We start from the raw sequence: 17,378 nt of genomic DNA, 5'->3' as shown, positions 1-17,378 counted from the left end.
TAGTGTGCTGGGTTAGAGGAGGCAGGGTACAGGGAAAGTACTGAACACAATGCAAGGACAAGAGCTTCACACTGATGGGAGGGAGTGCATCTGAGGTACCAGGACAGCCCTGGGGGTAGGGTGGAGCACAGAGCGAGAGAGGGCAGGGAAGAGCGGGAGTGAGGGGGAGAAAGAGGGGGAGGAGGGAGAGAAGGAGAGAGAGAGCAAGATCATGGCTGTCACATACAGTGAGCTATAGCATAGATCTGAGTGGTGCAGCAGGGGGAAGACAAGCTTCACTACACAGGGAGGGGGAGGGAGGGAGAGAGGAGGAGAGAGGAGGAGAGGCAGACGGCACCACTCCTCTGCCAGGAAGAGAAGAGCACAACGGGACCGGACCGAGGGAGGGCACACACGTTCACCCCCACACAGTCACTCCCATAGAGAACCATCGGCCAGGTCAACGAGTAGAGGTCAGAAGAAGCTGGTGTGGGACGGGGGCGGATGCGCCCCCTCTGGCTGGGGACCATCAGGAGCGCTGAGCCCAGGAGGAGGGGGAGGAGGAGCGGGAGGAAGAGGGGGAGAGCCCCGGAGACCCAGTTCCTCCTTAGGCTGAACCTGTCTTTCAATGACCATGGGGGAGTGGACCATTCTGGAGCGGCTGCTCGAGGCTGCTGTCCAGCAACATTCTACCATGATTGGGAGGTAAGACTGTCCCCCTGCCACTCATCACCAGTGTCTGTGTGTGTAAAAATAGTTTTGTGATGGGAAATGCTTGTGTGTGTTGGTGTTTTGGCAGGTAGCCTAGAAGTTTAGAGCATTGGACCAGTAACCGAAAGGTCACTGGTTCGAATCCCCGATCCGACTAGATGACAAATCTGTCGATGTGCCCTTGAGCAAGGCTCTTAACCTTAATTAGTCCTGTAAGTTGCTCTGGATAAGAGCATCTGCTAAATGACAAAAACATAAATGTATGTGTGTTTTGAGCGTTAACTGGGTTGGTGGTATCCCTGAGGACTGTCCCAGCAGTAGCCTCCTCCCCGCCCCTCCCCGGCCATTCCCCCCTTCTGTGCCCATCATTATTTAAGGCAAAGCTAATTGCACATAATCAATAGCTGGTATTACTGGGCATTAGGTCTAATTCAGCCAAGCTCCTGTGTAGATTTCACCTATTGGTCCTGGTATTGATGGAGGGACAATGGGAGTCTCTAGTAGCAAGGGAGAGGAGGAGGGAGGAGAGCGAGACATACCGAGAAAAGAGAGTCAGAGGACAGAAATGAAGGTGTGGGTGAGCAGGATGAGATGGAGGAAATTATTCTGAACTTGGCAGAGGAGAGATTGCTTCTTGTGGTTTTGTGTGTTCTGTAGTTACTGGAGTGTAGTGACAGAAGGTTATGCATGAGCAGATTGGAGTCTTATTAGCAGTGGAGACATGTACTGAGGACAAACATACTGTAATGGCAGATTTTTTTCTCTGGCATGTGAAAAATCTGCTTCATCGTCTCTCGCCTGCGTGATTAGTCAAATTCAAAGTGTGATTTTCCACCCATTAACCACAATGTGAGTTACTCACATTGGTAAACTGCACTTGTCCCCTGTATGGAAAAATCACACACGATATTTCCATATGCTTGCTTACCCAGTGAAGCATACAGCTATAGGATTTCAGGATTGCAGTACAGTGCAGTAGAGAGGAAGTCTACAGAGCTTGGCTACCTATGTTAAAATGGAGGCCAGCTGCACTGCTGTGCTCATTAACCTCAACCCCAGGTAGTCCCCAGCAAGGGCAAAGCCTGACCTTCTCTCTAATACAAGCACAGTACAATCACTGCGTGTCTGTGTTTGTGTCTATTTTTGTGCTTTTGTCTTTTTTTTGTGTGTTTGTCTGTGTATGTCTGTGTTTGCCTGTGTATGTGTATGTCTGTGTATGTCTGTGTATGTATGTGTTTGCCTGTGTATGTGTATGTCTGTGTATGTCTGTGTATGTCTGTGTTTGTCTGTGTATGTGGTTGTCTGTGTATGTCTGTGTATGTGTTTGTCTGTGTCTGTCTGTGTATGTGTATGTGTTTGTCTGTGTATGTGTTTGTCTGTGTATGTGTGTGCACGTACATGTTTATCAGAGTATGTGGCTAGAAGGCTATATACAGCAGTCTAAATAGAGACTGAGGGCGACATTTTCCTAGTGCAAAAGCGCTGTGCAAAGTACAAACATTACCATAAATCTCATTATAATCTGGCAGCGCTATTTAATTTGAAACTTTTCTTCAACAATGTGCGTTATGAAGAAGCAACTATTTATGTTTTGCTCAGTTTACTAAACTCAAGTTAAATAATTGACTAAATAATTAAAATTAAAAGGGGATTATTTAACTTGAGTTTAGTAAACTGAGCCATACATAAAGTCACCTCTTCATAGCACGTTGTTTAAGAAGGTTTCAAATGAAATAGTGTTGCTAGATTATAATGAGGTTTATGGTAATGTTTGCACTTTGCACAGTGCTTTTGAACTATGAAATGTCACAACAATGTTCATGGTTTTAAATGTAGGTTGTAGTGTAGTATCACTATAGTATTATTATTTCATATTATTCAACATGGTGGATATGAAAAGCAAAAGGAATAATTATAACCACAAATAGGAGCTAAGTGGGATAACAAATCCAAGTTCAGGCACTCGTGTGGGTCTGCAAGTTGAAAAGCCTTTAATGTGTGGGCGAAGTCATGATTGAAATCCACCAAGGCGTATCGGCTAACGCGTTCATCAGGGTGTCCCAATGGTGGATATGATTTGGGGTCATGCTAAAGTAGATCAAAGTTCTGAAAAATACTGATAAAGTAGACTACACAAACAACCAAACCAAATATGTGAGTGTGGATACACACTGTATCTCCCCATTTCTCTAAAGGCCATACGATTATGAACAGGATAAGGGATCTGCATTTTCCATCTCCTTTGAGTTTAGATCAAGCCCCTGTCTGGCAACTAGAATCAATGATAGTCTGTTGGGTGCAAAAGAGGAATACATTAATCAGAGAATGAATCAACGAATGAAAAAACGCCTACAATCATTCAGAAGCAGAGACAACTCTCTCAATGTGTTTGCGGTGTCTGACAGAGCGCATTAGTAATGCTGACATGGACTTCTGTTCATGTCTTTTATTCTTAATTTGAGCGCTGCTGTTGATCATGCGCTTTACAGGCCTGACAAGAAAGGCTTTTCCCCTCATATCAAACATATTTGATGACTAATTCTCCTCAAGCTAAACGTGGGTCCATCCTTTTCATCATTGTCTCCTTCTGTAGTATTTATATATGTGGAGTTAAAGGCATTGAGGTGTTTCCACACTCTATACCAGACATGGTCAGATGACTAAAGTGATCATGTGAATAGTGACCCTATAGTGCACCACAGAAAAGTCTATTTTTATTTGTACATTTTGACGCTCAGTAGCCTACATTCCTCTGGTTTCTCCTGCCGCTGGTGAGGACATGAGGGTGTGTTGTAACTGATACCTTAGTGTTTGGGCCATGTTCAATCTGTTAGTCCTGTCTGTGTGGCCTCTAGATGTTAGCAGTAACCCGATATCTCTGTGGTGGCCCTCTATCTGTCCATTCTGTCTGTGTGAATTTAGATTCTTAATAGCAACTGCAGATATGGGACTGAGTGTTTAGATACGTACATGGTGCATGTATACAGGGTGATTCTTTAAGCTACTGCAACGTGTTGGTGAAGGCCTGGCTGTGAAATTGTTTCATGTGGTCAGACTGCTGTTTCAGAGATGTGGCTCTGCTAGTCATTATATATCAGGGTCAGGTCAGCCATTTTGCACATTCAGTAGTGTATGTAAATGTAGCAGCGGTCTGATTAGAATGCATGTTCATGTATATGTGACAGTTCTGTTATAATCCTGCTCACTAGATTCTCTTCTGACTCCAAATCAAGTCTCTGTCCCCCTCCTGCAGTCACTGTGCCACTTATACTGTCTCTTTGTCCTAACTGTCCTCTATAGGCTATCTCTCACCCCCCCCCCCCCCCCCCCTTTGCTCTGCTTCATTCTGACGCACACACACACACACACACACACACACGCCTGTGATCCCTCTTACAAAGCGTTAATGTGCTCTTCCAGGAGAGAAATAAGCCGGGGGTAGTTCCTGTATTAAATCAGGTTAAACACCTTGCAGGTAAAAGGGAAAGGAAGTGTGTTGATGCATCATTTTCTCCACTGCAATGCTGTAGTGGGGTCAGTGCCAGAGACGAATGGAGCAGGAAGAGAGAGAGAGAATGGAGGACTAGGGGATCAGGGAGAGATTAAACAATGGAAATGAGGGGATGGAGGGATGGGAAGGAAGGGATGGCGCTGCAGAGGCTGAGGAAAAAAGAGGGTAAGTTTCCATCTGCAGAGTATCTGAGTTGGCAGCACAGGTTGTTATCACAATCAGTGGCATGGAGAATCTGTGTCATTACTCAATACACTGGAGATGCTAACTGACCCTACTGCAGAGGAGACAGCCATACTGGATTGGATACACCCACGGCATCGGGCTAGATTTTTATATTTTAGCAGACACTCTTATCCAGAGCATCTTACAGTAGTGGGTGTATACATTTTCATACTGGTCCCTGGTGAAATCAAACCCACAACCCTGTCGTTGCAAACACCATGCTCTACCAACTGAGCCACATGTGTTTTTCAGACATATTTGATTTAAAACATTCTCAATATTTGATACAAAATAAGACGGCTGTTGCATATAGTTAGTATTTGCTTCTTTTACATAGTCCCATATTCACAGAGGAGAATAGTGATGCCATACAATATTCACCAACTAGCTCAAACACTAATTGAAAGAGGGAGGTAGAGAGGGAGAGACGGAGAGAGGGGGAGATGAAGAGATGCTCTTTCAGTGTGATAGCCAGTGTGTTGTAATGTAATGCAGCTCTCTAATCTCTGTGCTTGGTCAGGTCTTCATTATGTGCTGCCATAAGCAATTAGCTGTGTCTTGTTATGGAGACATGCTCCGTATGAGATGAAATAACATTTTCACTCTGGGTGTCCAGTATGTGTGGCTGAATATTATGTGACTGCTCTCTGTTTTTGTGCCCTTGGTGTTTGTCCACTGTCCATAATGTATTTGCCTTTCTTCTAGTTCTGGCTGTATGCAAGCCTATGTGTGAGTACTCGTGGTGTGAGATAGTATGTGTTTGAGAGGTACAGTGTATGTATGCATAGCATGTGAGATCATGACCTAGTGTATTCATGAGTCTGTGAGCATCATCAGCGTGTGTATATATGTGTATGCATATGTGTCAGTGTGTGTACGTTTGTGTGTATGAGCTGGTGTGTGGGTGTTTTCCCTGTGCATCTGGGGTCAGTGCTCAGGGCCGGTGCAGCCTCTGAAGGCTGGCAGCAGCAGCTGCTGTGTGGATGAACGTGTGAGAGCCTTTAGAAGAGCCAGGGCCTGGATGTCCAGCCAACACACCAACTACTACAGGAGCTACCATAGTCTACCATGCCAGACCTCCAAAACCAGGTCGTTGTCATGGCCTGGTTCGCGACGAGGCTGCCATAGACCTAACACTGGAGCTGCTAAGACAGATTACACAGCCTACACATCAGCTAATCTAAAGTATACTGTAGAAACAATGCAGCAGAGCTGCAGAGTGTTTAGAGGCTACACACAAAATGAATTGCCTATACTGTAAAGACTTCCTGGCCATTCAGCATTACCAACACACCATTGCTTGTATAAACCACCATTCAATAGACACTGGCTCTACACTCAGTGTACTTGCTGTTTCTATACCTTTCACCATTACTGTAGGAGTTCTAAGAGCCTGCTCTGATTCATGACTGTGACATCATCCTAGACCAAAGATAGCTAGAGATTCAATTATCCACTTGGGCTGCAATCAGACATGCTCTTTAGCTGGATGATTGGGTCTCCAATCAGAGACCTGGCTGTGGTGGTTTACATCACATTCCATACCAGCCAAGAATACCTTCCTCACTGGTACATTCATCTGGACAGGCTGTTTCTATAGTAACTCACAACTGTGTATATGTGCACATTGGATGCAATATCCTCATTAAGGAATGATTCATCGCCATGATTATTGGTGAATTTTAACACATACGGTATGAGAAAATCTATAGCATTTTATATACCTTGAAAGTATGGTTTGGTTTGGTTTTCTAGGTGTGAGATTGACTGATGTAAGACATGTTCCAGCCAGTCTTGCTGTAAGTGATCTGAGGCTGGAGCGTTGATGGTGTTGTACAGAGCTGTGTAGATGTGGTGCCTGGATCCCCATCCTGGATCTTCTGGACCAGTTCAACCAGTTCAAGCAGTTCAAGCAATGGCCTCGAGTAAATTACGCCGTTGGCTTGATTGAAGAGCTTCCAAAACAAGCAGGCAAACTTCTAATGATAGTCAAACATCTTTTTGCTCATCTGGAGTGGGATATTCAGATGGCGAGGGCCTTCGTTTGCTCTAAAGTATGGGTCCTCTCTCTGCAGGGTTTAACTGATGTTTCTAGATGACCTTTTTCCACTGCTTTCTGCTAATGCAGCAATCTACTTCATGCTGATTATCCTGTTCTACAGCAGAATACCACACACACACACACGCACACACACACACACACACACACACACACACACACACACACACACACACACACACACACACAAATCCCAAACCATGTAACACTTACACCCAAACAGTCCAACACCTGAATAAACCAACAGCTCAGGACCGCAGTAAAACTCACACTGTGCAACACCATCACGTACCCCCTGTCAAACATTGCAGGCAAAGCAACCCTGTGAATTCTGCAGAGCCTAATACATGAAAGGGAAATGTAATGACCTGTGCCTTTCCCGGGATATACAGAATATGAAAATATTTGCAACGATTCAGTACAAGAATACATCAAACATGAGGCATAATGAACACATCTGTAATGTTGATTATGGGTTAGTTAGAAACCATACGGTCCTATGCCGTGGACGTGTGAACAGACAGCTTGTGTAGTGTAGCATAGGTGCAGCGCAGGGCCCGCCCCTCTGATGCAGCACACAGCAGGTGTTTGAATGATGATGACAGTCACTCGTTGTGACAGCAGGACCTGGACCAGGCTGCACCAAGGGAACTGCTGCAACACAAACTCACTCAGAGCATCTCTGTGACGACTTGACAGAGGCTCTGTCACACTCAGACTCCTTCATTGTTGAGATACATACAGAAGCTTGTCTTGTTCTATTATCTATTCAATACATTGACAGGGCAATCAGCAGCTGCAGCTGTGTAGATTCTCACATTTCAAAACCCAGAGATACAGTAGGGATAATAAGGTTCTTTGCCATTAGCTTTATGAAACAGGAAACAACATGCTTTAATCTAGGAGTGTCTGTCAAATGCCTTGCTGAGAAACATCAATACCCTCACTTTCAGTCAAATCATCAAGGAGACAAACACTTACAGTGCATTCGGAAAGTATTCAGACCCCTTCACTTTTTCCATATTTTGTTACATTACAACCTTATTCTAAAATTGATTAAATTATTATTTTCCCTCCTCAATCTACACACAATACCCCATAATGACAAATAGAAAACAGGTTCTTAGAAATGTTTTCAATTTTATGAATTTTTAAAACAGAAATACCTTACCTTATAATACCTTATTTTTTTCATAAGTATTCAGACCCTTTGCTATTAGCTCAGGTGCATCCTGTTTCCATTGATCATCCTTGACATGTTTCTACAACTTGATCGGAGTCCACCTGTGGTAAATTCAATTGATTGGACATTATTTGGAAAGTCACACACCTGTCTATATAAGGTCTCACAGTTGACAGTGCATGTCAGAGCAAAAACCAAGCCATGAGGTTGAAGGAATTGTCCGTAGAGCTTTGAGACAGGATTGTGTTGAGGCACAGATTTGGGGAAGGGTACCATTTTTCTCTGCAGCATTGAAGGTCACCAAGAACACAGTGGCCTCCATCATTCTTAAATGAAAGACGTTTGGAAGCACAAAGACTCTTCCTAGAGCTGGCTGCTCGGGCCAAACTGAGCAATCGGGGGAGAAGGGCCTTGGTCAGGGAGGTGACCAAGAACCCAATGGTCACTCTGACAAAACTCCAGAGCTCCTCTGTAGAGATGGGAGAACCTTCCAGAAGGACAACCATCTCTGCAGCACTCCACCAATCAGGCCTTTATGGTAGAGTGGCCAGACGGAAGCCATTCCTCAGTACATGACAGCCCCCTTGGAGTTTGCCAAAAGGCACCTAAAGGACTCTCAGACCATGAGAAACAAGATTTTCTTGTCTGATGAAACCAAGATTGAACTCTTTGGCCTGAATGCCAAGCGTCACGTCTGGAGGAAACCTGGCACCATCCCTACGATGAATTATATTGGTGGCAGCATCATGCTGTGGGGATGTTTTTCAATGGCAGGGACTGGGCGACTAGTCAGGATTGAGGGAAATATGAATGGAACAGAGAGATCCTTGATGAAAACCTGCTCCAGAGTGCTCAGGACCTCAGACTGCAAGGACCTGACGCCGGAGATGAGAAGCAGGTACGGGGAGTCAAACATTTATTCAGGGACAGACATGGAACACGACAGGTACAGCGTCAGCACACAGGTAAACAAGAACATATGACAAACAATCCTGACGCAGGGAACAGAGCTAGGAAACAGACAGATATAGGGAAGGAAATTACACAAGTAATTGAGTCCACATGAGTCCAATGAGCGCTGATGCGCATGACGGGGAAAGGCAGGTGTGCGTACTGGAAGTGTTGGGGAGTATGGCGCCCTCAAGCTCCAGAGGGAGGAAGAGCGGGAGCAGGCGTGACACAGACTGGGGCGACGGTTCACCTTCCAACGGGACAACCACCCAAAGTACACAGCCAAGACAATGCAGGAGTGGCTTCGGGACAAGTCTCTGAATGTCCTTGAGTGGCCCAGCCAGAGCCCAGACATTAACCCAATTGAACATGTCTAGAGAGACCTGAAAATAGCTGTGCAGCAATGCTCCCCATCCAACCTGACAGCGTGAGACAGGTGTGCCAAGCTTATAGCGTCATACCCAAAAAGATTCACGGCTGTAATCGCTGCTTAAGGTGCTGAGTAAAAGTACTGAGTTAAGGGTCTGAATACTTACATAAATGTGATATTTCAGTTGGGATTTTTTTATACATTTGCAAATATTTCTAAAAACCTGTTTTTGCTTTGTCATTATGGGCTACTGTGTGTACATTGACGAGGGAAGAAACTATTTAGTAAATTTAAGAATAAGGCTGTAACGTAACAAAATGTGGAAAAGTGAAGGGGTCTGAATACTTTCTGAATGCAGTGTGTGTGTGTGTGTGTGTGGTGCATGTATGGCTGTGTGTCTGTGTGTCTGTGTGTGTGTGTGTGGTGCATGTATGGCTGTGTGTCTGTGTAGCTGTGTGTGTGTGTAGTGCAATGTATGGCTGTGTGGCTGTGTGTGTGGCTGTGTGTCTGTGTAGCTGTGTGTGTGTAGTGCATGTATGGCTGTGCGTCTGTGTGGCTGTGTGTGTGGCTGTGTGTCTGTATGGCCATGTGTCTGCGCTTGTAATTATGTACTTGCTTGTGTGATTCCCTGCATGCATGTGTGTTCTATAAGAGTGGAAGTGTGTGCAAATGTTCATGTACATGGCATTGAACCTCTGAAACACCAAAGGTGTAGAAATCTCTTCTGTTTTATTTTCAAACACAGTGAGAGGCAGTGTAGCGTACACACAGCTGCTCCAAACACAGACGACAAGACACACATGCCACCTCGCACAAGCAAGGGATACACAGGGAATACACAAGCACCCCCACACACACACACACACACACAGTACATGCACACTCACATACACACATAAAAATAAACACGCATGCTCATATGCAAACACATACACATGCCCATCCGAGGCCCAGGTGGTGTGAGAACAGTCCTGCAGCAGCATGCAACTCTATTTAAAGTCTGTACCATAGTACCACATGTTCTGCCTGCTCTGCTGCCCGGCTAGGAATCTGTACCATCACATCTGCCTGTCTTTCCCCCTGATTTAGCATGTTTGTCTCACTTTACATCTGCCTGTCTTTCCCCCTGATTTAGCATGTTTGTCTCACTTTACATCTGCCTGTCTTTCCCCCTGATTTAGCATGTTTGTCTCACTTTACATCTGCCTGTCTTTCCCCCTGATTTAGCATGTTTGTCTCATTTTACATCTGCCTGTCTTTCCCCCTGATTTAGCATGTTTGTCTCACTTTACATCTGCCTGTCTTTCCCCCTGATTTAGCATGTTTGTCTCACTTTACATCTGCCTGTCTTTCCCCCTGATTTAGCATGTTTGTCTCACTTTACATCTGCCTGTCTTTCCCCCTGATTTAACATGTTTGTCTCACTTTACATCTGCCTGTCTATCTGTCTACATTCATACGGTTTCTGTATCTTCTCACGCCTCACACACAGTTCTTGTTTCTCTCACTCCTTCATCCCTCCATCCCTTGCTCTCTTCTCCTCTCTCTCCCTGAGCCTCCGCTCTGACTGGATCAGTAGGGGGTTGCTGTGGTAACTGGCCACGGAGAGTGGGTGTGGGGGGAGGTGGGGCTAATTTTAAAGACACACCAGGGTCTCCTTTGACACTGCACTATGAAAAAACTAGGAGAGAGGGAGAGAACAAAAGAGGTGGAGTGTGAGGGACATAGAGAGAGAAAGGAACAGAGAGAGATGTAAAGAGAGAGGGAGTGAGAGAGAGATTAAAAATGGCAGCATATGTATTCAGCAGTGCTAAAGATGTTAATTGAACAGCCACTGGTAGCTGCCTTTTTCACGTAAATGGAGGCTATCTAAGCTGCTTAGCAACAGTAAAATGAGGGTCTGCATCTTCTGAGGAACTCTACAACCTGCTGCTCCAAATGAAGTGCACACACTCAATCAATGTCCCATTGAACACTTCACCATCTGTCAAACCAATAATATGGGCTAAATAATCAATACACAGGAAGGGAGGGAGAGAGCATGAGGGGTGGGGCATTGCTTTAGGACAGCACTAGCGGTGAATTTTAAACATTGCTGATGTCATTTGGTTGACATTTTCACTGATGCCAGTGGAGCATATTGCAGTACATAAACCATGTTTAGGTGAGGAAGCATTGATAAAGTATAGTAGCCTATTCAATGGGGTTTAGATCGTCTGTGTGTGTGTGTGGATGTAGTAGTACTGGGTAGATTGAGGAGGAGTGGGATTAAGCTCTCCACAGGCAGAGCTGAGAGGGAGAGAGCTCATCTCTTGTCTGTCTGCTGTTGAAAAATGAATGGAGATGCTGGCTGGATAGGAGACAGGAGGGTTACGCTCAGCCAGCAACATGATGGATATTCATGCAGGGTTCCACATGTTCATTATCCACAGAAATGACTGAGACTATCTCTCCTCCCCTACCTTTCTTCGTTTCACACTGCAGCAGCTGAGGGATTCGTGCACACACACGCATTCACACACACACACGCATTCACACACACACATGCATTCACACACACACGCATTCACACACACACGCATTCACACACACACGCATTCACACACACGCGCAAGCACACACACACACAAGCATCAAACTTGTCCTTGGTGTGAGAGCTGCTTTTGTCTCCATTGATATGCTACGGTTGAGCAGAGGTACATATAAAACACAGCTTTTATTGGCTTAAGACAAATGATGTCACTATAATTCACACCTTTATTTAACCAGGTAGGCAAGTTGAGAACAAGTTCTCATTTACAATTGCGACCTGGCCAAGATAAAGCAAAGCAGTTCGACACAAACAACAACACAGAGTTACACATGGAGTAAAACAAACATACAGTCAATAATACAGTAGAGACAAGTCACATGACAAAAGCCAAAGCCAACCTGCAAACACATTAGCTTTGGCTTTCAATTCATGATAATAGACGAGTAACAGGTCTAATTAATCATGTCAATATCACAGTACTTACAATGATTATTTGTTCTACTCTGTGTCACATCTGACTAGGGTTGCAAAACTTTCAATACATTTCCTGGTTGGAGGACTCCCAGAATCAGGAGGAAATAAGTACGAAATCCGAAATCCTCCAACCAGGATGACTGTGAAACCAGGACATTTATTGAAAGATCCCAGAATTGTGCAACCGTAGCTACATTTAACACTCCTCTTAACACATAACTGACATTGTGTCTTCCCCACCCATCTCTCTTTCCCTCTCTCCAGGATCCTGCTGACCGTAGTAGTGATCTTCCGTATTTTGATAGTAGGTATAGTGGGTGAAAAAGTCTACGAGGACGAGCAGATAATGTTCATCTGCAACACTATGCAGCCGGGCTGCAACCAGGCCTGCTACGACAAGGCCTTCCCCATATCCCACATCCGCTTCTGGGTCTTCCAGATCATCTTGGTGTGTACGCCCAGCCTATGCTTCATCACCTACTCTGTGCACCAGTCCGCCAAGCAGCGTGACCGCAGTTACTCCATGCTGCACCCCTACATAGACCACGGTCATGCAAGTCACCACAGTCGCGGAGGCGACCACCACGCCCGCAAGCTGCGCAACATCAACGGTATCCTGGTGCAGAACCCCGACAGCGGCAAGGAGGAGCAGGACCTGGAGGTCAAGGAGATCCCAAATGTACCCCGGGGGCTCACGCAGGCCAAGAGCTCCAAGGTGCGGCGGCAGGAGGGCATCTCCCGCTTCTACGTCATCCAGGTGGTGTTTCGTAACGTGCTGGAGATCGGCTTCCTGGCAGGCCAGTACTTCCTGTATGGCTTCAACGTGCCAGGGATGTTTGAGTGTGACCGTTACCCCTGCGTGAAGGAGGTGGAGTGTTACGTGTCACGCCCCACAGAGAAGACGGTGTTCCTGATCTTCATGTTTGCGGTGAGCGGCATCTGTGTGCTGCTCAACCTGGCCGAGCTCAACCACCTGGGCTGGAGGAAGATCAAGACGGCCGTCAGGGGTGTTCAGGCCCGCAGGAAGTCCATCTGTGAGGTGCGTAAGAAGGACGTGTCGCATGTGTCCCAGGCTCCCAACCTGGGCAGGACCCAGTCCAGTGAGTCAGCCTATGTCTGACAGAGGCTCCTCCACATGGGGGACCTGGACCTCTGGACCGAGCACAGATTTCTCTGGGGAGGACGAACACTTAATCCAGCTCCCCCCACCCTGAGGGGCACTAACTTTACACTGCAACATTATTCAGGGATGCAGAGGGACTTTACATAGCCATACCGGAGGATTATTGGAGAGAAGAGCTTTTTGGACTCTACAGGGGAGAGAAAGTACCTAAATGGCAGTTGAGGTACTAACTAAAGTTAGATTTAAACTGTTGGGAGTGTTGTGCCGTCCAAGAGAACACACTGGATAAAGAGGAGATGGAACTAATTACTGTAACAATATGAATTAAGGGTAGTTCAAATTAAGAAATAAGTCTCACATAAATATATTATCTTTGCCTTTGTGAGAGGTCAAACATTGTCCCTTCATTTATTTAAGTATGTTTGCATATGCAAGAACGTATGTGTGAGCATGCATGCGCATGTGTGTGTGTGTGTGTGTGTGTGCGCAAGAGATAAGGCAGTGTGTATGTCCTTTGTTCTGCAGAGTCAGAGCAGAGACGATGGGTGAAGTTGAGTTGCTGAGGGAATGAAAACATTCCTTCTTTCCGTTATTTTCCTTCCCTGCGGCAGATCCACTATAAGGAGGAGCCAAGCAGAGGAGATGCACCTTTTATCATCCCCTTAGAAACCCAGAAAAGAAGGCTTTAAAATGTTTTCAAAAATCAACACCAAAACTATACCTCAGCACAAACTGGAACCCCCCCCCGTCCCCGTCCCCGTCCTGTCCCCATCCCCACTCCCTGCACTAGCATTCCTCCCATAGCCCCCCCGCCCCCCCCCCCCCCCCCCTGTCCCCACATCCCCCCATCGCTGTATAATGCATTATTTTATAAGACTGACTACAGTATGAAGCACTAAAGGAATGAATGGGATTCCAACCAGCCGTTATTCCTCCATTACACAGGAAACAGAAGTATTTACTCACAGAACATTTGGACGTTTTTAACCCACAAGTTTTTGCTTTACTATCGAATTTGGTGCCATATTTCCAAGTTACTGTAAATAATTGAATGTAATAATAATTGCATAAAGCCAGCTTATTCCCCTATGAGGCATGGGTGGGTGGGGGAATGGCGGTGTTGGGTTGGGTGCTGGGATTTGGGTGGTGCTGGAGATTAATCATAGATTGACAGCTTTAAGAATATATCATGTTCATGTGCTCTTTGTTAAGCTTTTGTTCTATAATGGAAACTGTAAGTTCCAAAAAAGTATTTTTTCCCCTCCTGTGGACTTTGAAAAAGGCATGTACTGAAGCATTCATAGAATGGATAGATTGTGTTATGACATGTAATAAAAAAAGAGACTGTTTCATTTATTTGCATCCTGCTCCTGTGACATGTAATAATCAGCATGTGTTAAGATTAAAAATGATATATGAGATGTGAACATAGCACCCTGTAACGGGGATATGGGGAGCGAATATTGGAAAGGCTCCAGAATTGCAGCAATAATATTAATATTATATTGCAGAAAAAAATAAATGAATAAATATATATAAATATCAAAAAGCCTCATATTTTCTGCTGAAGTGTGTGTCCAGGCTATGAGAATAAGACTAGGGCACAAGGTTAAAATCGCATCAAGAGAACAGTTTCAGACATTGAGTAGCAAAAACCAAAAATGTTTACAGAGTGAAAATTAACATAAAACGGCACATTTATGGACACTGATGACAAGATATACAGTACAATGGATACTTTGAATTCCGGTGCAAATACTTTATGACAATGTGAATATTGTTCTAATAACAGAGGATATGTGATTAAAGTTGTGTACCTAGGCCAGACATGAACAAACCACCAGGCAAATTCATTTGACTTTGTCATGAAAAGGAAACAACATTAATAAGTTAGATAAACAAAGTCAGCTAGGCAGAGTTAGTTGCCACGGACCCAAAATCCATTCAGTAAGACAGAAAATAAACAGAGTTACTCCAGCAGAGACCCCCACACTAACAGAATCTGGCTTTGATCAAATCCAAACAGAGTTACTCCAGCAGAGACCCCCACACTAACAGAATCTAGCTTTGATCAAATCCAAACAGAGTTACTCCAGCAGAGACCCCCACACTAACAGAATCTAGCTTTGATCAAATCCAAACAGTTACTCCAGCAGAGACCTCCACACTAACAGAATCTAGCTTTGATCAAATCCAAAAATTGACCCAAGTGCTAATCACAAATCACAACCCAGGTGCTTTGATTTGGGCTTTCATCTAGGGCTCTTTGATGGAGGCTTATGGCCCTTGTCCCCACTGGAGGATTCCGAGAACTGAGGTGTGTGTGTGTGTGTGTGTGTGTGTGTGTGTGTGTGTGTGTGTGTGTGTGTGTGTGTGTGTGTGTGTGTGTGTGTGTGTGTGTGTGTGTGTGTGTGTGTGTGTGTGTGTGTGAGAGAGAGAGAGAGAGAGGGAGGGAGACTATGATTGCTGCAGTCCAGGAAGACTGACAGACAGCAGAACATTCCCAGGTGAGCTCATCCAACTGATCTCACTCAGTCCTCTGAGTAAGAGATGAATAACTTTACACATTTTGGGAGTGGCTGGCTATCTCTGGTCAATCTTCCTGTTGTTTATGGTTAGGAGATTCAATGAGGTCATGGTCAAATCAAATTTTATTCGTCACAGTTTACAGCAGCTATACAAAGTGCAGCAAAATGCTTGTGTGCTAGCTCCCTCAACAATGCAGTACGTTATTCAATATCAATAATAACAATCAGAGTTGAGTCAAAAATAGTAAGTACAGATGTCGGATCTCAATTTGATCACTCTTTTGTTGCTGAGAATTTTCTTGCACCGCAGGAAATGCAGGAGAGCTTTGTGATTTACATAAATTAATTGAAAACCCACACTAACACGTTTATATGAACAGTATTGCACTTTTCATGTAGCCTACTTTTGGCCAGCTTGTAGCTTAACTACCAATCAAGCAACATTATGGCCAAACGTTCAAATCCTGTTGCTGCAGGATTATTTTGCTGTGACAATAAAGTCAATTTAAGATCCTATATCTGTAATAGAAGAGGTAGTTTGCATAGTCAGTATTTACAAATATAAAGTGTGCAGTGTCTTGGTCACGCAGTAGAATGAAATATATAACAGAGCAGCGTTGACTGTCTGTGTCTGTGTCTGTATGGGTGTGTGTTTGTACTTGTGTGGTGTTTGTGTGTACATTTTTGTGTAAGAGTTGGATGTGTGGATAGTCAGTGCAGAAAGTCTCTAAAGTGTTGATAATCTCTAAAGTGTTGATAGTCTCCAAGGTGTTGATAATCTCTAAAGTGTTGATATTCTCTAAAATGTGGATAATCTCTAAAGTATTGATAGTCTCTAAAGTGTTGATAGTCTCTAAAATTGATAGTCTCTAAAGTGTTGATAATCTCTAAGGTGTTGATAATCTAAGGTGTTGATAGTCTCTAAAGTTGATAGTCTCTAAAGTTGATAGTCTCTAAAGTTGATAGTCTCAAAAGTGTTGATAATCTCTTAAGTGTTGATAATCTCTAAAGTGTTGATAATCTCTAAAGTGTTGATAATCTCTAAAGGGTTGATAATCGAAGGTTTTGATAGTCTCTAAAGTTGATCATCTCTAAAGTGTTGGTAGTCTCTAAAGTTGATAATCTCTAAAGTGTTGGTAATCTCTAAAGTGTTGATATTCTCTAAAGTGCTGATATTTTCTAAGGTGCTGATATTCTCTAAAGTGCTGATATTCTCTAAAGTGTTGATAATCTCTAAGGTGTAGATAGTCTCTAGGGTGTTGATAGTCTTTACGGTGCAGATGATCTCTAAAGCCATTTGATTACCTGTTCAGGAGTCTTATGGCTTGGGGGTAAAAACTGTTGAGAAGCCTTTTTGTCCTAGACTTGGCACTCCGGTACCTCTTGCCATGCGGTAGTAGAGAGAACCGTCTATGACTGGGGTGGCTGGGGTCTTTGACCATTTTTAGGGACTTTCTCTGACGCCGCCTGGTGTAGAGGTCCTGGATGGCAGGCAGCTTAGCCCTAGTGATGTACTGGGCCGTATGCACTACCCTCTGTAGTGCCTTGCGGTCAGAGGCCGAGCAATTGCCGTACCAGGCAGTGATGCAACCATGCTTTCTATGTTGCAGTTGTAGGACCTCTTGAGGATCTCAGGACCCATGCCAAATCTTTTTATTTTCCTGAGGGGGAATAGGCTTTGTTGTGCCCTCTTCACGACTGACTTGGTGTGTTTGGACCATTCTAGTTTGT

General features: G+C 44.5%; 1 protein-coding gene across 1 annotated transcript; it reads left to right on the top strand.

Annotated features, from left to right (window-relative positions):
* The first annotated feature begins 516 nt into the window (after positions 1–516).
* Positions 517–13,271, top strand: LOC139418380 (gap junction delta-2 protein-like). The gene is made up of 2 exons (XM_071167778.1): positions 517–684; positions 12,261–13,271. Exons 1-2 carry the CDS (start codon positions 608–610, stop codon positions 13,114–13,116), a joined length of 933 nt encoding a protein of 310 aa, XP_071023879.1. The 5' UTR covers positions 517–607; the 3' UTR covers positions 13,117–13,271.
* Positions 13,272–17,378: the final 4,107 nt, after the last annotated feature.

This window comes from Oncorhynchus clarkii, chromosome 10 (assembly GCF_045791955.1).
Source record: "Oncorhynchus clarkii lewisi isolate Uvic-CL-2024 chromosome 10, UVic_Ocla_1.0, whole genome shotgun sequence".
NCBI lineage: Eukaryota > Metazoa > Chordata > Actinopteri > Salmoniformes > Salmonidae > Oncorhynchus > Oncorhynchus clarkii.
Note: the sequence above shows the minus strand (reverse complement) of the source record. Positions and strands in the feature narration are given on the sequence as shown.

Bases quoted from the DNA above. Each gene is read 5' to 3' on its own strand.
- LOC139418380 (XM_071167778.1), top strand. From the start codon at position 608: ATGACCATGGGGGAGTGGACCATTCTGGAGCGGCTGCTCGAGGCTGCT. The intron at 685-12,260 runs GTAAGACTGTCC...CCCTCTCTCCAG, and splicing joins CATTCTACCATGATTGGGAG to GATCCTGCTGACCGTAGTAG.